The sequence below is a fragment of the Apteryx rowi genome, unplaced genomic scaffold (genome assembly GCF_003343035.1).
Source record: "Apteryx rowi isolate R43461 unplaced genomic scaffold, aptRow1 scaffold_715, whole genome shotgun sequence".
Taxonomy (NCBI): Eukaryota; Metazoa; Chordata; class Aves; order Apterygiformes; family Apterygidae; genus Apteryx; species Apteryx rowi.
In genome coordinates, this window is record NW_020451000.1 from 255,639 (window position 1) to 278,985 (window position 23,347).

Sequence of the window (23,347 nt, forward strand, 5' to 3'; positions counted from 1 at the left end):
TGAACTGTGATTTGTCCTTTGAATAGGATTGATTTAAGATTTGTTTTCTAAACCTAAAGTCGAGTTCAGATGTGAAAGCATGATTGCACATTGTACCMCAGCGCCTGTTTTCCATTAGGGTATAGTCTTCTTATGTTTACTCAAGATGTACATTAAGATACATACCTTGTATCAATTACATTTGGATTTGCAGGATGTGCGTACTGAAATTTTTCTGATCCATATCAGCAAGATAATGGAAATATTTATGTGAAACTCATACAGGGTATCATACTTTGTGTTAAATATTTTTATTAGGGAAACAACATTATCGATAAAATACAGCAATACTTTGGAGTTATAGCATCCATTAGTTGTTTCAAAAACTATTTACAGCTTTGAGTTTTCCCAGTACTTCTAAAACACAGTACAGTAGAGATGTAGAGAAGAATTAAAATACTCTGCATGTAGGAGAAGGTTAATGATAGAAGTGTACAAATCCGGATGACCAGTGACCTGGGCAGCCCTCACATACACGATAGCCTGGGGAGCACTAGAGCAGAGCGCGAGATGTCCTCCTGTCAAACCGGTGTGCAACGAGCRCTGCTCGGTAAGCACCGAAGGCACCGCAGCCGGACTGCGCGCTCCTCCCGAGCCACGTGCCGCGTCGCACAGCCTGCGGAGGAGGCCGTCAGCATCTCCACCGGGCGGCACGTCCCTTGTTCTTCAGCCATAACAGGACGAGCTCAACTCAGCTTCTTACCTGTGMGCCTCCTCAGTCTCTGAACCTGCCATCAGAGAGGTCGATTTTCTTAAAAACCCCGTATTTTCCTTCAAGTCCATGCTTTCTGATCCTACTCTTAGCCTGGATAAGCTGCTTTTTGACCAGGCAAAGCTAAGCGAGGTATATTACCTTGTAATTAGCCCCTTGACGCTTTTTGAAAGGTTCTTAATTGTGTTATTATTCTACCTTTCCTGCTTGGTCCTTTTGACAGGCCTTTTTGTTCTAGCAAATAGCACATCTTAAACAAAAAAATATACCCTATATTCATGGGAGATAATTCAGATAATTTCCCTTTTGTCCCAACCCTAAGTTTCAGTACCTTCGTTCAGAGTTCCTTGTCCCTTCAACTTCTTAGTACTTTGAATTAAATCATGACTCAAACAACAACAACAACATCCATCAGTTTGTCACCGAGAACTTAGAGGGAAAAAAAACCTTAAGCAGTGGGTATGCTTTCTGTGTCTCCCCGTGACACCCCAGGAAGACAGCGTGAACTGGCCAGGATTGCTCCTGCCGAGAAGAGCGTCTCTCCCTGTGCCTGGGCAGCGTCTGGCCCTGCCGGTGCTGGCGAGCGCGGAGGTGCAGGAGGAGCAGGTCCGTGGAGCAACGCAGCCGGAGCTGAGGACCCGACATCCCCACCACACGTATTTTAGGGGACATTATTTAGAGCACCTGCTCCAAAGGACTAACCATCCTTAGCAGTCRGTGTGCACCTTCCAGTTAGCTCCCGCTGAAAAGAAATCCCGTTTGTGCCTGCTCTGAGACTTCTTTTGCAGCTCAGACCAAAGCAGGGCAAAGCGGGAGGGCCGGGAGTTCCCCTTCCGAAGCACATTCCTGACCCGTGGTTCAGGCTCCTGGAGCCTGTCATAATTTGACTACCAGTAATAATAACACACGGCTGGTGAGCCAGGACACAGGCGGTCAAGCTGCTCGTGCCTCCCTCTGCCGGCGAGGTCCCGCAGACCCGAGGGTGCGTGCCAGCCGGAGGCGGCCGGCAGCACACGCGGTGCTGGCCCGTGCTTTTGGTCTTGAAAGGTCTGAGCCTTACCGKAGACCCTGGCGTCAGTCCGCACGCGACGTCGACGTCGCGGGTGTGATGAATAGCGCAGCAAACCGCRCTTGCTCAGGCTCCTTAAGAAAGCAGAGCAGAGCAATGAATGTCAAGGAATTGTCATTAAAAAACATGAATAGTTGCTTTAGCATGAAAGAGTGCAAGGAGGAGGAGGAAAGGTAGGTTCGAAAAGAATAAAAGGGAAATTCCTCCCTCATATGAGTCTGAGAGCCTCATAGAGGTATTTGTATAGCAACTGAATGACTCTGTGAAATGGCCATTAAATAGTAGGAAAAGCAACACTTAGCTAACATTACTCAGAGAAAGAAAAAATCCTGGAAAAGAGTTTTAGGTGTCTTTCAGGGGGAAAAAAAGCACCAAATCCCACTCAGACTGAAACTGGTGACAGTGTTTCACATTCTTTTGGGCAACAGCAGAGCTGGATCCGTGCATATGAACTAGAACGCCAAAATTAATCCACASTTTTGAAAGAAGTTGGATAAGAGCATCAATACTGTGAATGAAAATTTACTGAAAATGGCTCCAAAAACAGCAAAAAGAAAGCAATGAGACAACAGCAAAACTTAAAAGGGAGAAAGCGAGAMGATTTGGGAGAGAAGGGAAGAGGAAAAAAAAGCAGTAATATCATAAACAGTAGAAACAGGTGAATTAGGTCTTTGCTTAAACTCAAAGAATGTAACTTGCATGTGCTCTAAGGGAAAGTAGAGTTAGTCCAGTGTTCCTAGACTACAGAAAGACTCCAGTAAATGTGAGGTGTCACTTAGAAAGTGCATTTATCCTACCTGGCTGTCAAAACGAGCATTAGCCGAGGTGCAGGACCATGCGGAAGTTGGCAGGGCTACGGAGRGGCGGCTGTGGCAAGGCAGACAAGCACACCCAGGCCCGAGGAGCGGCGTGTSCCCATCCCTCGGGAGGTGTTGCAGGAAAAGGCCGTGTGCCCTCGCACTCCACGTGCCGTTTGATCAGCTGAAGGTTACCGCACCAGTGCTGGGACGAGCTGCAGCAAAGGCTGGAAAACGCCAAAGGTGAAGCCACGGTGTTTTTCCTTAGATGATACACAAATCACGGAGCCATTTACAYGAGCTCAAATAAACACCAAAACACAATGAAACTGCAGCAGCAGKAAGGCAATGGGACCTTCTCCTAGGGAACTACAAGTGCCTTCAGCTCCCACCAGTCAATACAATTTGACTATCTTCAGACCAGGACTGGAGCCAACGTCCCCATGAATGCAGGACAGAGATGCCTGCTGGACCTGAGCCACAGGTCGCTGGTTCAGGGCGCATGACCTTCTCGGGTGACTCTTGCTGGTGGCACTGTAAGACCGAGGCYGTGCTTGTAAGATGCGGAAGTGATGATAGTGGAATTCCTGCAGTTTAACTAACTGCCAGAATGACTCGGGGGTAGCTCTGATGTCTCAATAAAACCATACAGTGCGTGCATGTACATTAGAGTATCAGCATATATTTGTGTTTACTAATACTGTTTTTAAGAAGCTAAGTCCCTCATCCAATCAGATAGGTGTTGCCATTTGAAGCTTTGAAGTATAAAACAAATCCTCTTCGCAATCTTATGGATAAATATGGACAAAATAAACCAGAAGGTCCACTTATGGACCTTGCCCAAAGCCACACATTCAGTCTCAGCATCGCTTTGGCCCTTACATTAGACTGGCCAATGCAATACACACTTTTGCATCATGGGGCATGGCTATGTGGGTCCCTTCGTCCCCTCCTCTCCCTTCGCATCCCCTGTCACGTTAAGGTGGGCTTTGCCCCAGGGAATAACGAGAGACTTGCCTCACCTGAGCCTCCTGCATGGGGTCTGGCCCATGTCCATCACGGTGTGACCCTGCACATGGGCGCTTAGTGCATGTGTTGGGAGCTCCAAACATACTGATTGAGCGCAGACCCTTGCCTCCCCCCATGGAAACCTGGGCTGTTTGAACCCTTCGCTTAAATATCCGCTATATTGTTTCAGGTGGCCAAAGTTTTATTTTGCTTCTCTAGTAAATATCTTCCAGCTCCTAAATGAGAACTTAGGGAAAACTGCTCCCACAATGCAGTTTAAAAATCATCCTGTGGAAACCTTATGTTCCTCAGCCTAAATCCAACCTTTAGTATGTCCCGAGTTATGAGATTGTCCAGAACACTAGTAGAGGAACAGGAGAATTTACACCAAAAGGCATAAACAAGTCAACAATAAAAATAACCATTTATCTCTGCTTTCTCCCCAGTGTCATACTCCAAAGGTCGCTGTGTTCTCTCATTGAAGCAGGGCTCTATAATGTGAGTTTTAACACTTTGGGCTCAATCCCAGAGTTCTTACTCACTTCACTCAGAGTAACTTTGGTGGATTTTTAGTTTGCATTCTTCCCTTGGAGAAGATCTGAGAAATAAGTGGGGGTCCCCGAACTGAGCTCTCAGTGAGAGAAGGGCCCAGTTCGGAGGTGCAAGGAAGGGGTGCATGCGTGGCTCCTCGGTCAACCATGGGGGGACTCGCTAGGAAAGTAACACACTCCCTGCCTCACTCGTCCTATTTTGCACATGAGATTTGTTTGGTTACAAAAGCCTCAGATCAGCACCCCTAAAATGCAGGTTACGGGAGGACACATCTAGCTCTATGCAGTCCTACACGCAGCAAGACCCAAATGGACCAGTTCCCTCTGCTGCAGAAAGCTGGCTGCAGGTCCAAGGTCAGTTTATGAACGCAAACGTTAGCCCAAGTCACCGTAACACCACGTTTCACCGAGCAGCAGGGACAGCCTGGTTAACACAGTCTAGAAATCAGCAAGTTAGGAAATTTTCCTGTTAGGAAAATCAGGACAAACATCTCTTCCCCGACAGCCTCCCCTCGCAGAGCTTTCTGCAAAAACCCAGCTGGCTCTTAAAGATGCCATCGCATGGGACAGCAACTGCCTTTCCTCTCGTTTCAGTGCACTCGGGCCACACATCTTTTCCTAAGATCATGCTCCATAAATCAATCACCTCAACCTGGAGTCCTCCCATCTCTTGCCTGTCGTCATCTACTTCTCTCGCTTGCCAGAGAAAGGAGCAGAAGCTGCAGACCCCGGAGCCTGACTTCACGTACTGCACAAGGCAGAAGCCTCTTAGAGGGTTTGGTTTGGCCCAGCAGCTATCAGGGATCACCTGGGCGTTTGGCAAACGCGCCTCCCTCGGCGCAGTCGCGCCTGCCCACGGCGCGGGGTGCCCGGCTGCGGGGAGGCTTTGCAGGCTTCCCACAACCTGAGGCTAAAATAAAAACAAAATCTATTGCTTCAGCCTCCCTGAACTCGCGCTTCCAAGTTGTGCGGCGTGTTTTGTCAATGTCCGCCGTTGTTTAAAGCCCCTCTGGGCTCCTGCTGGGGACATTATTTCTCTCCAAGTTTCGCTGCGCAGCAGGGGATGCTTCCTGATTTTAAGGAGGGCTCACATCTATCGTGCGTAATCTGCAGCATTCCTAACAAAGCCTTGTCCAGCTTGCTTGTAACACAAGAAATATCCACGTTTGAAAATGCAACAGTCCCTCTGAGCAACCCGCGGGCATTTCGAAATGCTCTAATCCAGAAGGAAGAGAGAGTTGGCAAGTCACCCACGGACACCACTGTGCAAACTGCAGGTTCAATGCATCGACTGGAAAATAAGGTCTTTCCAGAAGTTTACTAAATGTTTGCTTGCCCTTATTCCTAAAAGGCCATACCTCAGCTGTTGTAACTCAAGACTGTTCAGATGTATTCACCTATTTCCCCCTAGCCACAGATCTGACCCAATTTACTCTCAGCTGGGCACATTTTTTTCCATTGCATCTTTCTTGGTCACCAGATGAATGTTTTACYGCCTTTAGGGAGTTAGGTGACGCCTACGTTTCACTCCAGTTCCAGCGAAATGGTTCCACTCGTTTCAGCATCTGACACAAAGGTCTATTTTATAGCTGTTGGCCAGGAGCTGCAGACCAGCAGAAGGTCGCCCAGTGATTGCTGTACTTGGCCCATCTCTTCTACATTCCTACTGCATAACATGTAGAAAGATGCCCACTTTGATTTAAAGACAGCCAGGTGATGGAGAACAATTTTACGCCTTTCCGAGGGCTTGAGCCTCCAGTGCTATGAGCAAGAGGCAGTTCCCCTGCTCAGAGAAACCTTTACAGGCTCGTGGTCCCAGACATATTCGCTGCTTACCCCAGGTGGCTTCTTTTTTTAATGCATCTATGTAGCTTTCTGCTCCATTATCCCAGGGACATGATGCCATTTCTCCGAGGAGGACATGGGCTAAGCTGGCTTGTTGCTGCGCAACCTCAAGCGAAAGGGGAGCAGACCAAGCACCTCTCCACAGAGGCATGTTGGTGTCGATATATCGTAGGAGAGCCGTTTTATATTCATTTCTCTACCTCATCTAATACCTCCCCTTTTCCCCTTTTAAATGCAGATGATGGGAAAAGTCATACTGTTTTGAACTCTTTAGCTCTATAATTAATACAAATAACTCTATAAAACAAGCAGTTGCAGTTTATGAGAAAGCTTCTGTACAAAGTAAGAACCTGACCCCTCAAGTCCAGCTGAGCGAAACACTCCCTGATTATGCACGCACGCACACACACACACACACACACACACACACATATATCTATAAACACACCATGCACTGATTGATGAACTATAAAATGAATTATAAAATGGAGACTGGAGACTCACTGACTTAAAATGCTATGTATACATCAAAAAAGTGATAGATGCATTTATCAATAACTATAAAAAAAATTAACTTCACCTTAAGGCAGGCTTTTGGCTGCAAAAAACTTAGTAACATCATCTCTTTTTCTGCCACACTCAATTATATTGATCATTATTTTAACACATTCTGAAGGACTGGGATAGATCATAGGGCAAGAGTTTGAGGATTTTACTCCTACTTTTGCCACTGACGGATAGTGTTAACAACCGAGGCAAGGCAGATTTCTGCTATGTTTCACAGTTTCCCCTTTGTAAGTGGGGATAATATTTCTTGCAAGTTTTTGTAAAGCAGTTTGAGATCTTGGGGAGAAAGCAGCTATTTAAATGCTCTACGTTATTATTTTAGGCCCCAATTCAGGAAAACATATACATATACATCTAAATTGTGCCGATTTGATGGGATGAAAGCGCCTACTTTAGGCTAAGCTCATATTGATGCAGTCTTCCTGAAAAAGCTGCCCTGAACTTTCCAGTTGTGCCTATTAAAAATACAGCCCATTGAAACGTACTTAAGAAACAGAGTTAATTTCTAAAAGGGGGGGGGGGGAAGTAGTGAATTAACAGCAGCCCGGCATATCGCAGCGTAACCTCCCGTGTCTTACTCGGACGAGAGAGGCAGGCGGCAGCGCCCATGACTTTCTGATTAGCCGCCTGCAGCAGGCAGACGTCGGTCCCCTCCGAAGATCCTCGGGCCGTTCGGAGCTGGGAGCAGCGCGGCGTTGTCATCGGAAAAAACAACAAAAAAAAAAAAAAACCGAAAAATCAGACGCGCTCGTCGGAGCCAGGGCTCTTCCCCCGGCTCCCCCCCTCCCATATTTGTATATATTTCGGGAGGAGAGAGTTTGTGCACAAGCCGCAGTTCCTGGGCGGACCCCACGCGCAGCCGGGCTGGGAGCCGCCGCTCGGGGGGACGCGCAGCGCCCGCAGCCGTGAAGGCGGCCGGCCGGCCGGGCGCCCGCGGGAGCCGGGAAATGGGCCACGGGAAGAGAGCGGCTCTGCTTTCCCTGCTGCTGCTGTCCTGCGGTGAGTGGGGAGACGCTCCGGCTTCGGCAGCCGGCTCGGAGGGGGCGTTCAGGTCTTCCTGCCGCCGGCAGGACAGCGAGTCTTTGATTTCTCCCCCGGTAGCGATTAGCCGGACGGCTCGAAATAGCGGAGGAYTTGGGGGCGAGCGCGAGTGGCGGCGCCGCTCCGGCTGCGTGGTTCTGCCCCAGCGCAGGGCGAGCGCTGGACCGGGTGGAAGTGGCTGCGCGCTCGCAGATGTCAGTGTTTACAGCGCAGAAATATATATATATATAGAGAGAGAGAGGTCAGCGTTACTTGTTGGAAGTTTTTATTTTATTTGGGGGGGGGGGAGAGAGATTAAAAGCAACTGAAGCGCGCCGCTGAACGACCTGGCATCGACGGTGTCCAGATGTGGTGAAGTTTGCAGCTCAGAGCTTTTATCAGCCCCGGTTTATGCGCTGAATTAATCAAAGTATTAAAGAAGGAAAGAAGCGGGGAGGGGGGGAGGAGAGCTGTCTTTGCAGCAACATCTGGTTATTCGGCAAACCTTTCCAGCACTTACGTAAAGATTTCTTTGCAGTAAGTGCTCTGTTTAGGTTTTGATAGCACTTCTTCAATACTGTAGATAAAACCCTCCAGCAGCACTTGAAAATGTGCCCATCCATGGTTTAAACTCTCTTGTTTATATCTTGATGATTGTTTCATAACAGGGGATAGATTTGTATATAAGTKAGTGTTATATACACATCTCCTAAGTATGTGTGCGCGTCTGTCTGTATATACAGTACCTACGTATGTGTATACACACATATATCCCTATATAGGATATATTTATATATTTGCATGGACAATGGGACTTTTTACAGTGAAATCTTTTGCAAACACAGACCTGTTCCGCTCAACAYAGAGATTTCAATGCAATTGAAATTGCTTTTTGCTCAAAGCGAGGAAGTATTGGGATTATAATCCCAGGATTTTTGCACCCAGATGAAATAACTGGGGACAGGGATCTGCATCTACATTTGCTTTACATAGGTCCCCCTATCTACAGAAGTAGGGAATGAAAGTAGATGATCAGTCAGCGATTTGTGTGTACGCAAATACGACTCTTAGTGCAACTGTTGAAGCGGAGGGCCCCAGATGAGAGGATTCAGAACATAAGGTCAGGCTGATTTTCAAAAAAAAAAAAAAAAAAAAGTTGCAGAAAAATGTAGTATTTGCTATCATAGATAAAACCCTGAAGAATGGTTAAAAAGTAGGATGCTATACTGATAATATTACTCTGCTAAATTAATCACATTTGGAGCAAAACTGAAGGAAATCCTACAAGTCATTATTTAAAGCACAGTCTTGGGTTGTTTTTGGTAAGAGAGACGACCACTAATTATCCTTCAGAAATACCTAATTTTGGAGTTATTTAACTTATGGTTTCCTTTTTCTAAAAGGCAGGGTTTTAATCTGAAAGAAGCCAAACCAAAACATATCATGATTACTAAGTTCATCTGAAAGGTTACGTGAACGATACGATGGCAAAATTTGTCTCAGTATGGGGAAAAAAGGAAAAAAAAAAAGCGCAGACCAGGCTCTCCCTCACTAATCCAGCTCCCCAGTGACATATTTACACGGGCTACATCCGGCTCCCTTGCGCCTGCTGTTAGCGACCGACCCTGCAGCAGCCCTGAGACGTTGCAAGCACCCGGGTGCCCGCTTTGCACTGACGTTAAGCGAGAAGGGAACAGCAGTTTCCCCGAAATGACAGAAAATATGCATTCAATTATTCTGAAAGCAACAAATTCCACCACTCRTCCAGCCCGGCTTTAAAGAGCAACAGCAGCGGTTTGGTGACAGCGGCAAAGTCGCTCCTCTTAGCGCAGAGTTTTAAGTAYTACCCTAACGAAAATGGCCTTGATTTCATCCCAGTTCTCCCAGAATAACTCCGTCAACGCCAGCTGATCGTCTTCAGGGACTTTACTGCTCTCCCTAAGAGTTTGAACCAGGGCAGCCAAGACCTGAATTTAGGCTCCATATGGCCTGTCTCTATCCCTGTAATCACCGCCATGGTCATCAAACAGCGTATCTGTCCATTTTCATCCATCTGTGATGGAAGGACAGACTGCTGCCTGACAGAGAGCTAAAAATAATGCAGCTACTGGATTTCCATCATTCTCCCTGGTCAGCTCTCAAAAAGCATACTGGTATTGCTTCAAAATATCTGTTATCCTTAAATTCTCCCCCGTGGCAGCGGCTGTTGCAGGGCAGCCTTTCTACATTTCTTTCTCGGCAGAATGCGGAGACAGGCAACTTCCCCACCACGTCCTGACCCAGGAGCCGCCGCTGGATTATAGCGTTGTACTGGTGCTCAGCGCTCGCCCTCCCGCTGGAGAGGTTACAGGGGAGCCTAAAGGCTTTCGGTGTCCTTAGTTTGTCCGAGAGAGACTTGGGAGGGGACCCAGGGATCGTTTATGAAGAGCTCCCAGAGATGTTTTCTGGCCGAGGGCTTCCCAGTCTATCGCACAAAGGCAAAGCAAGATTTACATGCCGAAAGCTGAAACCAGGCATTTTTGTATCAGAACACAACACAATAAAGTTGTTCCAGCAGGTAATTCCCAAACWCAGGATGTGGTGATTTTTTTGTTGCTCAAAGCCTTCAATGACTGCAAGACTATCCACCGAGAGTCCTGTGACCCATTCAGAAGTTAGGGAAGCTGTAGGGATTACTGTATTGTACATACAGAAACATTCTGGCCTTAAAGTTTTTAATTAAGAATTTTTCTTCCTTGTTTTGAGTTGGAATCTCAAAAGTCTCCCTCGTGTTTCTGCGGATCAAAAATAGGGCTGGCATACAAGCATGGGAGTGAACCACATCTAATCTTGTAGGAGAGAAGGAAAAAGTTCCCCACGTCTTCCAGCTGTTGGGACAACCTCAGAAACACGAGCAAAGTGTCACTGGTGTGATGACAGCTCTGAAGGCCTGAAGCACCCAAGGAGCCTGGCAGGATGCCCTTGGGCATCCCAGCTCCAAAAGAGGACGTGAARCTCAAAATCCAGCAGGGCACATTGTACTCATCAGGAGAAGGTTGTACTCCATGAGACACGCTACGGACAGTCTGCCCAGAGACTCCAGCAAATATGTACGCTCATATTTTGGAGTCATACTTCACATTTGCATGCCCAGAGCAGTGCCTGGGAAGGCACACACCTTATAGATGGGTATTTAAAAAAACCACTGCCACTTGGTCCATGGCTCTGCCTTCCCAGTGAGGGACRAGGCACTGAAGGAGTCGGCATTATCCTCATGCGAACCCAACCCATTTCATTCCCAGCTCTCCATCGTGGCCTCTGCCCAGCACTGGATGGGAGCGCTAGCCTCACGGCCACTCACCCTTGGGAGACTGTAGCCCRTCTGCTGCTGTCCCACCGCTTGGTGCCTCTCATGGGGCCATCTCTTGGCGGACGGTGGCTATCTGAAGCCACGTGCTCCTTCCTGCTTATACAAACCAGCCCCTCTTCCCCCAGCGAGCCTCTTTGGCTAAACATATAGAGCGTATATAATTCATAAATCACAACGGGGAGCTCCAGGGCTGTCAGCAAAACATCTCCGGCTTTTGATCTGCTCGAGAAATCCCTGACCTATCCCAGGCTCCTCAGGCAGCTTGTTCAAGACGTTGGCCTCTTATTTCTAAGGTCAACAGAGCTCAACCCAGGGGCTGTGCTACCACCGAAACCCCAAGGGCCGGGGAGCTAACTGGGACCGTGCCCCGGCACAAGCGCAATTCAGGGGTGGGACCCCCCAGGTCCAAGCTGAGCTGACAAGAGGGAGGAAAGGCAGCATCACCCTCCGTTTCACRGACGGATATACCCCTTCGCAGCAAGGGGACCTGCGGGTGCGAGGCTGAGGCAAGCCCAGGGACCCCCGCTGTGCTGCACCCATCAGAGCCAGCAAGGAGAGCGGTGGGCGATTCTGAACTCGCCTTTATGCTGCCCCAAACCTGACACAATTTCAGCCGTTGGTGTAAGTTAGACTGACTTCAAGGCTAAGCCAGAGGTGCACAGCTAGGTCAAATTCATGAAAGTGGGCATTTCCTCTCTCTTTACATCTTAAAAACTTTCATCAGATTTGAGGCAGGTTGGTCATCCCTAGAGCTGGTCAATTCTGTATCTTGGTGGGGAGTTTTGAGGGGAAAGTCCTTTCTGAAAAATAATTCCACAGAACTGAAAATTAAAAAGCACCTTTAAAAATAAATAAAAAAAAAAACAAAGCTGATTTTTCCTGCTACTGCTGTCATCAATATTTGACAACAATCACAAGGATATTTTGTGAAGAAAAAAGTAGTAGAAAAATTCAGCCAGCTGCAGTCATGATATTTGTTAGTCCTGTTAAAGGCGGAGACCTTAACAGATGTATCCAGCGTACTCTCCGAGTATGAGGAAAGCAATCATTGGCATTAGAAGAAGATGACGGGGACTTTTATTCTAAGGAAGTATTCAACCCTATTGCCTATTCCCTACAGCTTTATGCTGTTGCTTGTTTTGCTCCATCCAGTTTATTTCCTCAGGACGTGTTTTCCTCTCCTCGTAGCGATAACTCTCGGCAATAACATTTGCTTTCTGTCGAGTGCCACGGTGTTGCAGCTTGCCATAAACTAATGACCTCTCCCATGGATTGTCATGTTTTTGGGGAAGCGCAACATCTGATCTTATTAAAAAAAAAATTAAAAAAAGGAAAGCAGTCCCACCAACGAGACAAAATGAGCAGCTCCCACACACTTTGCTCTGTTCRGAGCCAATGTTTAGCACTGTGTGCCAAGTGAAATCCTGGAAGAGGCCTCCATTTACGAGGGAGATAACGCCACCGATGGCTGGCCGGCTTATCAGACCTGTGGATTAGCGCTGCATTATCGCAGTGTCGGGCCCCAACCGGGGGATAACATTTCCTTAGGGACCTTCGGAGAGGCATGGGGAAGCGGAGGGGTGGCTCCGAGCTCTGTTGGCCCCGCTCGGATGCGCATCCCCGAATTCGGGGAGGACCGTTGTGATCCTGCCTCCAGAAGGGATCTGCAAGGTCCATCAGCGCCGTATTTCTTGCTCTTCCTTTGATTTCTCCTTTTACTGCAGTCCATGTAGGGCTGAAGTTTTCCTGCCAGCTGCTGGTAGCTTTCAGCKTTTTGGGAGATGTGGGAGGGCCTGCTTATCTCGTAATCCCCTCGCCGCCCGCGCTCCCCCCAGTTACGCCCGCTCAGGACATACCCTTTCATGGAGCTGCTACGCTGCGATGTTTTGCTTCCCATTGATAAGCCAGGAACACGCCTGACAAACGACAGCTGATTTATACTACAGCAAACGCGCCTCGTCTTTGGGGCAATTAATGTCTCCGGCTCTACGTTGCAGTCTGCCGGCTTACAAGGAGCTGAGGGCCRTTGGCCACATGGACGCTAGCAGTTCTGAAAATACACCTTAACCAAAGTGTTACCTTTGTCAAAACAGGATTATTTACAGCTGGATTCAGGATTTAAAAAAAAAAACAAGACCTTTTCAGCATTTGCAGTGTGCAATCCGCAGCTATTTGCAAAAATGAGCAGTACTGAGGAGCTGATCCGCAGCTCCAGCGGTGGCAGCTGCTGTGTTTCGCTTTGCAGAGTCCTGTGCTCTGGTCCAGTGGGACTCGCAAAATGGTTGAAGCAGCATCATATGGGACATGCTTTCCGTGGGCCTGCGGCAACGCTCCTCACCGCGCCGCGTGCGGTGACATTCCCCCGGCTCCATGGCATTAGTTCTAGCCCGATCCCAAACTCCAGGTGACACCAACTGACCCGGTCGCTTCCTCTGATCGCTAATAAGGCACCTCCTTTCCCCAATATGAGAGCATCTCCTAAGCTTTCGAGTTCCCCCGACAGCCCCGTGAAGATGCTACCTCCGGGATCAACAGCCTTTTCCTAGGTCTCTGCTTCTGGGARGCCTGAAGACACTCACTGAAGTTTCTGTCCGGCTGGTTATTACACTGTTAAGAGGTTGGGGGGGGAAAGGGGTTGTTCCCCCCCCCCAAAGGCAACGATGGAAAACACAGAGATTTTGGTCCTGATCCCTTCTCGCTTTGGCCATTCCCAAAGGAGATGGTGTGACTGTGCTTTGCATTGCCCCGGTGCGAGCACCATACACCCTGTCGGGAAGATGGTACCACCAATGCGAATTCATACTGTGTCTGTCCCTGGATATCCATGGCCCGCTTCCTCTCCTTCCCAACTCACCATATCCTCCCGTGTCAGACCCGCATGCGGGCACCAACTCTGCTGAGAGCTGTGCACCTCTACGTGCACCTGGGGAGCCACCCAACTTCGCRAAGTCAGGAGCTCAGACCTACTCCCGTGAAGGGTCTCTGGTGTGATGTGGCTACAGGAGCTCCCATGGTCTTTATGACTGAGAGTGGTGTAGGTATTTCTTTAAAAAAATTCCTTGGCTCATTTAATAAAGTGCAACTGTGCCTTTTTGGCCCACATGCAGAATGAGTCGCTGCGTCCCCTCTGGTGAGTGTGTGACAGAGCAGGTCACCAACCGATGCAGCCGGGACGTGACAAGAGAGATCTGTCTGATGTTGCTCGATGACTTTCTGCCTGGGAGAATCTGAACAGCCAGGTGGAAGAAACGGGATCAGCTGCTGTTTTGCCGCGTAAAGCATTTATTTTCCACGGTAGATCTATCCCCAAATTAGCCCCAACCAGTCGACGACTGCAAACARGGCCCTTCTTACAGGGGGAAGTGACACACGGAGCCATAAGCAACAAGCAGTTGAATTAATCATCCTCCTTCAAATAGACTGAGAGGACAAGCAGCCACAGAAAAGAGACTGGGGATCCCCTGGGAGCTCAGTTCCTGCCATGRCTTTAGTATGTCAAAAGGCACCCTGGGACGGTGGCAGAAAACGGTCCCGGGCGTTCCCACCAGCCGTGCAGAGCATTCGCTTTGGGGCACATTCGTCCCAGCACACATCGACTCCAGCTTCGTGCATTCGCTCTGCGCTCACCTCTTTGCAAAATAGCACCACGAGCAGCACAAGCTTTTCTGTCACCCACAACAGGCTGCAGCGTGGAAGGAAGCTGTTGGACAAAGCTATTACTCGGAGGCATTCAGACCGTGGCACGTTTCGGGCGGCACCCTGGGGCAGGAAGCTGGGTTAAAAAAAAGGTAGTGCAAAATTAGGATATCTCGGAGCATGAGATAACGAACTGAGAACCGGTTTGTCTCAATTTGCCCGTTCCTCCGTGCTGGAGGAGCAGCTCGGCTCAGCCCCGCGGCTGCCACGGCTCCCTCGAGCTGTGCTGCAAGCCTGCCCCGTGCGAACGCTCCCGTCCTCGTGAGGGACGGGTCTCTCATGGGGCATCTCACAACCACACAAGCTCCCGCTGCTCCCGTGGGCGGAGAACAAGCAGCTCAGGCCCCATCAGCAGGACTCCTGAAAAGCGGTGGTCCCGTTCCTGCAAAAACCCTTGTGGTTTGCTTTGCTTTCAGAATCTGCACTGTATCCCCCGCCACGCTGCAATAGGTCCCTTTAGTTTTGGAAAATTGGAGAGATATTCAGATTGAACTGAACCCCGCGAGGAACAGTGCCTTTATGTAGATTACAACACATTTCCAAGCTTCTTAAAATAGAATTTTTAAAAGAGATCAAGAAGGAAACGAAAGAGAAGAACATGCCAGCTTATCTATCTGCATGCTTTAGGAAAAGCAAGAAAGCTGGAGCATCTGCATCCAGGCTACCCTCAAGTTCGAGTTCACTCTGACAGCACTAATTACTTAATTATTGTTAGATCCGGTCTAAATGAGGGCAGAACGCGACTATACAGAATAATTTTAGCAGCCGAAAAGAACAGGCAGTGCTGGAACGACTTGATGACAGCACGCGGATGGAGAACCAGCAGTGCGGCTCTGCCCTAGAGCTCGTCACACAATCTCTTGCGAGCCCTGCTCACCTCGGGTAACCAAAATACTACAAATACAAAAAAAAATACAGCCTAGCCAGTCACAAAACTCCATGCGAGATATTAAGAGCAGCTCCAGGCTAATGTCTCTGTGTTGGCTCATCACAGCCCCTCTACCAGATGGTAACTCGAACGGGTGCCAGGAATTTCAAACACTCCTCAGGAAGTTCATCTAAATCATCAGCAAACCCTTTCTACTTAAAGCAGAGCAAACCCTGTTGCCCAAATGTGACCCAGATAATGTTTCTGACATGTTTACCTATTTGGATGATATCTTTAAAGTTCGCTTCCATCTACTCACGAGGGTCCAGGATTCCTGCAGAGCCTGAAAAGTTTACACAAAACTAAATTCCACAGCATAATACGATAACAATAATAATATTAAAAAAAAAAGCCCTCTATGCGGTACCGTTACTTGTGCTGAAGTAGTCAAGCCAGAGCAAGATCTGCACCCAACTTGCAGCTCACTTTCTTTCACTGTCAGGTTCATGGTCTCACCTGTGATGGGTCTTCCTGCAATTGAGGTGCAAGGAAGGGGCAGAAGCTGCAATCAGATAAACCAGATAGGACACAACTGTTGGTAGCTCCAGAGAAACAAGAACAACAAAAACGATGGCAGTAGCGTCAGCTGGTCGTTGGTTGCCTCTTGCCTCCCGACCCACCGCGAGGTGCCGGGCTCCCACRGCGCCCGGCCCCGGCCCTGCCCGGGCTTCAGAAACCGTGGTTTGTGGTGCAGCTCTTCACTTTCCGCTTTCATACCCTGGTGATTACCCAGCAGCTGCCGCATGCTTCATGGGATAGCAGAGTTATCGCAGGGCGAACTGGCGATCGCTTTTGTCTGCCGCGGCGGTTTGCCGCTGCGTGGYGGCAGCTTGGGAGACGAGCTGCTGTAGCCAGCGCGCGCTGCGCTTAGGGGGCAGAAGAAACAGGGTTAAGTTACCATCCCGTGGGACTTGAGGGACCTCTGCGCTAGGGCCGCGTTTGCAGCGAAGCTCGGCGGCATCGAATGCTCCTGCGGACCGTGTTTCTGCCGACCTCCCGGGGGGACAAGCAGACCCCCAGAATTGCCACCAAACCACCGAACCCTGCTGGTTTTAGGGCAGCTTTGCTCGCGCAGCGAGTCTGCACAAGCTTACAAGCGGTTGCAACGCCCGTGCGGAGCTGTGAACTTGCCCGTGACCCATGTCCTTCTGGCCCTTTCGTCCTGACCCGTCCACGGCCCCTGGGATCGTGGTCTCAGGCCACCACGTGCATGTTAAAATTGCAAATGCTGACACCGTTACATGGTCTGTGGGCCCGGAAAGGCCTGATTCAGAGCTTAAGTTGGACTTGCTCTTGGCCAAAGGGGGGTGTGTTAGGTGAAGCAGGTGCTTCGGCGCGTTAGGGGACCGCAGGGAAAACAGTGCTAACAACACACAACTCCCAGCCCTTAATGCTACTGGTGTCTAAGTGAAGGTGTAAGTGCATTGACAAAACAGACAAAATATTTTCAGCCGTTTTCAAACGTTTCAAAGACGCAGTGAAGAGCTGCGTTGATAATCCTTCGCAGTCCTCCGTAGCCAGAGAGAGCAGTTCTGCCCATAGCGTTGGGTCAGGTCTTAATGAACTTCAGGACCTCAGGACTGGAGGGCTTTGTTTGTTTTTTAAAACTTTAATGTCTGTTTTTTAAAAGTTTAATGTCAGRCTTTGTTTGTCCGGTAATTTTTGTATTTAATAGAATTCTCCAACTGAAAGAGAAACAGTACRTCAGCATAACACGTTTCGAGGAGTACCAGCAGTCCACGAAGCTGGTAAAAATACTGAAGTAAAATAAACTTTATTACCTTAATCGTTTCATGCAGAGAGTAAACAGAGAGGATTTGTTTATGAGGTCCTGGAGCATCCAACATCCAGTGTTTCCGTAACGCTCCTCTAACGAGTTGCATTCGAGCCCGAACGCAAGCTGCTTGGGCGGAGATGGGGAAAAATCCTGCAAGAATCGCTTTGCGTTTGGGAATGAGTTTCACTGCAGAACATTTTCTGGTTGACTTTGCAGCGGCGTGAAGCCAGCAGCGATTTCGTAGCGCGCGGGATGGGTGAGCCGGGTGCATAACGCTCAGTGCGTCCAAGGGAAATAAAACCAAGCGCATCACCCGGGCGGGGGAGAGCAACGGCGTCCCGGCTCGTGGCACCAACCGGCCGGCCCCGCTGGGCATTTTGACAAGCCTTGACGATAGTGAGGTTGCAGATGGGCTGGACGGACCTCTTTAAGGATGCATCTAAAAGCAGAGGCATGCCCTAAGGGCTCAGGCGCGACTCCAGCCGCGAGGGCAACGCACYGGCCCACGGGGAAGCTGGCAAGCGGCCGGGCTCCCGGGTCCGGCTCTATCTCTTGCTCTCGTAAAAGGCAGTACTTCACCCTCTAAGTTTTCCTCAGGGCACTTTGTAAAATCAGAACAGCCCCGTAAACAGTAAGAGCGAGATCTGACGATTAAATTATTTACTGACGATTATTTCCGCGGTGGGAGAGAGGGCGTTTCGTCGGGATGTTGGCGCTTGCGGCCCCCGGGGGAGCGAGAAGGCAGGGAGACGGCGCGGGAAGCGGCGGCGGTGGGTCGGACACAAAACCCTGGTGCTGCTTTGCGCAGAAAAGCGGGGTTGGCGTGAAAAATGCAGGCCGTGGGGCCGCGTAACTCCACACGCCGTTCGCCTGCTCCCGGCCTGGAGGAGCATGTGGTGCCCGGAGATGCTGCTTTGGGGGATGCAAAGGAACCTATATGCAAAAGACCTATATGCAGGGTCCTATATGCAAGGACCTATATGCAAAAGCCCTACATGCAGAGGACTCCCCCTGCCAGGAGACTTGCTGCCCGGTGGGACGTCCCCCCCAGGGACGCCGCGGCTCACCCACCACCGCCTTGCTGCTTGTAGATAGCAAGGGAGCAAAGCTGGGGATGAAGGGGTTAATCGCTGCATGCTCAGCACTCGGGCCAAGACCGTAAGTGACTCCCTATTGCTATTTTGAAAAAAGGCTGCCTGGAAAGGGGGAAAAAAAAAAAACACAGAAAGGAGGTTTACTTTACAGCCGTCCTTATTTCATCTGCAGAGTTTATACAATGGAAAATAAGAGCCAGGGTACGCAGAGTCAAATCATTCCTGTTTCATTAATGGTATGGAAATCGTTTTGGTTTTATAGGGGAAAAACAAATGCGAACTTGATGTGCGCRCGTGTGCGTGCGCGCACGCGCGGGCAGCTCGCTCCGCTGCAAAGGGCAGAGCGGGGAAAGCCAGAAATAAAGAAGTGACTCAGAGGCCGTAGGATCGATGAGTCAGTTGAGCTGTTGTTGTTTCTAAACACGAGCGAGAGCACGGTACGGGCGGTAATTACGGGCGCGAGCTCGCCGGCGTGAGCGGCGCTGGGGCGCGCGGCTCCCAAAGCGCCGCCGAGCCGAGCCGAGCCGAGCCGAGCCGCTCCGCGAGCAGCCCGGTGGACACGGGGACGAGCGGCTCGGCCCGGCCTGACCCTGGGGCGCAATGCAAAAGGCGCCGAGCGCTACGGCGGGTTTCCGGAGCGGCCAGGCGGCCGGCGTGGCGCGGGGCTCGTCCCTCCCCGGGGTGAGGTTAGAGCATGACGTAACCTGAGCATCTGAAAGAGATTTGAGAAGTCTGCTGGTACGGCCCATGCCCAATTTATTTCGTAATCGGACTGAGCGTTATTTGCTAAACACTTGATTGAAAGGGATATTTTCACAAAGGAAAAAAGAAAGAAGGAAAAAAAAAGAACGTGGTAGTTACCAGCCTGTTTGAAGAAGGTCCAGAAAGACCAGGAATGGATACGGCCTCTTTTTGGCAGCGGGAAGCGCCGGTGTCTAACGCAATCGAAATCGGCCCTTCTCCGTTCCCCAGGAAACATTGCCGGCTCGTCGGGTGCCCCGGCGTCGACCGCGCGGGACGACGCGGGCCGCGTGCCCAGGGCAGACCCCCTCCCTGCACCCAATGCGCCGCGTGCGCTCGGCGTTTCCCGGAGGAGAAGCCGGGGTTCGGGGGGGGGAACGGGATAACGGGTCTTTGGGGCTTGATTTGGGCTTCCCTCCCTCTCCTCCGAATACAAAGATGCGGAGTAGGGAAAGCACATGAAGGGAGAAGGGCGGTGGGGAAATGAAACGCTCTTCAGCAGAGGAGGCTGCCGCAAGATCCTGCAAGCGGAGACTGGAGTCGAGCTGCCGAATTCCCGTCGGAAATCGCYGGACGGCAGTTCTGCATCCGGTCCCGGGGAGATCCCGCAGCGYGGCGCGATGCAGCGGCAAGAGCGGATGTTTTCCGGCAGATAGGATCTGGGTCGGGCGGGAATGGCCCGCAGGAAAGTGGGGGCCTCTCCCGCACGGGGCACACGGGCAGCCGGAGGTCTCCCGCCGGAGCTCAGGACGGCGGGAATTACCGCTACGGCCCCCGTCCGCGGCGCYGGGGCAGCTCGGGAGTCACCTGCCAACGGGGAAGATCCCCGCCGTCCTCACGGGGGGCCGCGAGAGGCTGGAGCCCATCAGCTCTGCCGTCGCTTTAACCTTAGGAACGACCCCCGCGTATAATCGGGAAGGAATTTGCTTGTCCTCGTAACAATTTTATGAGCGGCTCTGCTGTTGTGCAGCGGTGTCCTGAGCCGCGGACGAAAGCCAAACGCGCAGGCGAATGCCAGTGGTGGGCCTGGCCCAGAAGCTCCTTGGAGAGCTGCTTCCGATGACATTCAGGGGGGCAGAGGGYGAAGGCACGGCAAAGGGCGCCCCGGGGGGCAACGCCGGGCCGGAGGGACCCCCCCAACCCCGAGAACCACCCCGACGCCCCCGGTGGTGCTCTGAGCCCTGCCGCTCCTGCCGGCGCAGGGCAACAAGCCTTCCCGGTGAGGAGACGCCAAGCTCAACGTGAACCCACCTATCGGCGACTTCAAGCCGTCTCTCCGACCGCCGTTTCACGATAACTTTGACCAGCCGTACTATTTATTGGCTCCCATCGCATCCTTATGGCTTCAATTTATTTTTGGACTACTCAGCCCACATTTAATTAGTTGAGAGTTTGTTCCAAGTTTTGCTTATCCAGCTCTTTTTTTTTTTTTTTTTGAAGTTTGTATTTTGATGTTTAGCGTTTGCCTTGGCAACATCTGGAACCCCTTTATGGAAGTGTATTGTTACTTTTACTGCTCGTGCAGCTTTATTAAATCATCTGAGTATTAATATTGAAAGTGTTCATCTGGGTCTAATCAGGGCCAAGATGAGTGATGTGGCAGCTAAATTGTACCTAGAGCTAATGGCTCAAGGACACACGGTTCGGAGGGAGCTTTCGGTGGGCTTTGCACGCTCCTCTCTGACTTACCAGGAGAATCAGAAGGGGAAAGAAAAATAGATAGTCCCGCTCCGACCTTTCCTCCAGAGCAGATAACAGAGTCACAGTCTGAACTAGTTCAGAACAATTTGTCTCYAAAGAATTTTGTCCGCTTACCGCTGTATTTCTGGAGCGCGTTTCCATGTTTAACTCTTTAGCCTGCGCCAGCTCCTTCGCGCCGCAGCGCATGACCGCCGAGCCGAGCCCCCCTCCCTGCGCACCAGCACCATGGTGACGTTATTTTTWTWTATATATATATATATATAWAWWWTWTATATAWWATATAWAAAYATATATATATATAWAAATAATATATATAATTTTTTTTTCTTTGAAGTTTGAGGCCCGCAAGTCCTGCCCTGGCACAGCACTGTGGGAAAGCTGCGCTTTGGGCGTGGGAACCCCGAATCCCAGCCAGGGTCACGGTTTCGGGTGCTAACCCTTGGAGGGAGTCGGGCCGGYGGGTCTGTTCAGGTCACCCACAGGATCCCCGTTTGCTTCAGCAGGGCYGGAGCAGCCCCTGGAACCGGGACCATTTCGTGGCAGGTCGTGGGATGCTCGGCCGCCTCCTCGCCCGCGCGGCTCCCGGCACCCGGCACGCCGCAGTGAGGTCCTTGCTGGGTGCTTTTAAGCCTCATATGGGTCATTTAAAAAAAAAAACCTAAAACCTCCTCGTTGCAGCGCCCGCGGTGCCGTCGGAGCCGACCGCAGGCCCCGCGTTGGGAAGCGGAGCAGTTAAAATCCCAGAGGAGTTAAATGCGCGGCGCGCCGGCAGCTGCGGGGGCCCTGCCCGCTTGCCCGCAGCGGCAGAGAAAGCCGCGGGGACGAGGAGCACGCGGGAGCCTCCGCCGCAGCTACGGCCCCGCGCCCCCTGCCCCGAAACGCAGCCCGGCTGGTGCCGGAAAACCTCCAGCCCGGCAGGCCTCGGCCAGGAAGGGCGTTAAGCGAGCGCGGGGAGAGACTGCACCGCGTCAGGCCGCCTGGCGTGGGTCCGGCGGAGGACGTCCGGGCCGCCCCGCTCTTTGGGCGGACGTCCAAAATGCGCCTCAGCGTTCGGGGTCCCCCGCTGCGGCATTAAACGACGCGCCCACCAGAAATGCCCTCCCTCCAGCCGGCGCGTCGCTGGGGCACTATAGCGCATCGCTGGGACCCTATAGCACGTCACAGGATCTTATAGCACATTGCGGGACCCTAGAGCATGTTGCTGGGACCCTATGGCATGTCGCAGGGACCCTATAGCACGTCATGGGACCTTATAGCATGTTGCAAGGCCCTGTAGCACATTGCTGGGACCCTATAGCACATTGCCGGGACCCTATAACACATCACAGGATCTTATAACACGTTGCAGGACCCTATAGCATGTCGCAGGACCCTATAGCATATTGTGGGACCTTATAGCACATTGCGGGACCCTGTGGCATGTCACAGGGACCCTACGGCATGTCATGGGACCTTATAGCATGTTGCAAGTCCCTATAGCACATTGCCGGGACCCTATAGCACATCGCTGGGACCCTAGAGCATGTTGCTGAGACCCTATAGCACGTTGCAGGACCCTAGAGCATGTTGCTGAGACCCTATAGCACGTTGCAGGACCCTAGAGCATGTTGCTGAGACCCTATAGCACATTGCTGGGACCCTATAGCATGTTGCTGAGACCCTGTAGTACATCACAGGATCTTATAGCATATTGCAGGACCCTATAGCATGTTGCTGAGACCCTATTGCATGTCACAGAGACCCTATAGCACATTGCAGGACCCTATAGCACGTCTCCAGGACCCTATAGCACGTTACAGTACTTGGAAAGAAGAGGCTGCAGAGCACACCGCACCTCTGGTCCCTGTGCTCAGACACCCAGAAGTGAGCTTTCCGGGGAAATCCAGCCCCAAATACCCTGTTCCCTGGGTGCTTTGCCATCGTGCTTCGCCGGCAGGACAAGCCCCTTCAGCCGAGCAGGCTCGCTATAGGGACGGCTGGTTTTAGGCCCCCGTTTGGGGTCAAAACCTGCCATTCGATCGTTGCCCGTGGGTGCCGAACGCTGCAGGGCGGGAGGCGCGGCGGGGATGCGGCGGGCGCGGAGCCAGCCGCCGGCGCGGGGCGAGCAGGGCTCGGCTTTGGGAAACGGCTCCGCCACGGGTGCTTCGGGAGCGCCGAAAGGCGAACGGGAAGGAGCGGGGCCTCGGAGCAGGGCGCCTGCAGCTGCGCGCCCGCGCTGCCCCGGCCTCGCGCTCGGAGCCCCGCACTTTTGCTCCCTGCTGCTTGCTCGAGCAGCGGCTGGTGACGGCGAGGGAGAGGGCTCCGATCGCTGTCGCGGCCCAGCGAGCCGGAGCGGGCGTTTCAGCCGGGCGCGGGAGCGTGCAGGGCGCGCGGCCGCCTTGCGAAGCCACGGCAGGCGCTAAAGCCGGCGGGAATTAAAGACGACCGGCRCCTTCGAGGAGCCAGCTGCTTTA

General features: G+C 51.4%; 1 protein-coding gene and 1 long non-coding RNA gene across 2 annotated transcripts in view; one reads left to right on the plus strand and one right to left on the minus strand.

Moving 5' to 3' along the window:
- Nucleotides 1–1,512: 1,512 nt before the first annotated feature.
- LOC112976317 lies at nucleotides 1,513–7,254 on the minus strand. The gene is made up of 3 exons (XR_003256979.1): nucleotides 7,167–7,254; nucleotides 2,618–2,844; nucleotides 1,513–1,894 (listed from the first exon to the last, which is right to left on the minus strand). It is a non-coding gene; the product is annotated as an uncharacterized LOC112976317 (long non-coding RNA).
- A 227-nt stretch (nucleotides 7,255–7,481) lies between these two features.
- LOC112976316 (TGF-beta receptor type-2-like) overlaps nucleotides 7,482–23,347 on the plus strand; it is a 33,197-nt gene continuing 17,331 nt past the window's right edge. The window contains exon 1 of the mRNA XM_026087406.1: nucleotides 7,482–7,587. Within this exon, the coding sequence (XP_025943191.1) occupies nucleotides 7,536–7,587 (52 nt within the window). The 5' untranslated portion in view covers nucleotides 7,482–7,535. The remainder of the gene's footprint in view (nucleotides 7,588–23,347) is intronic.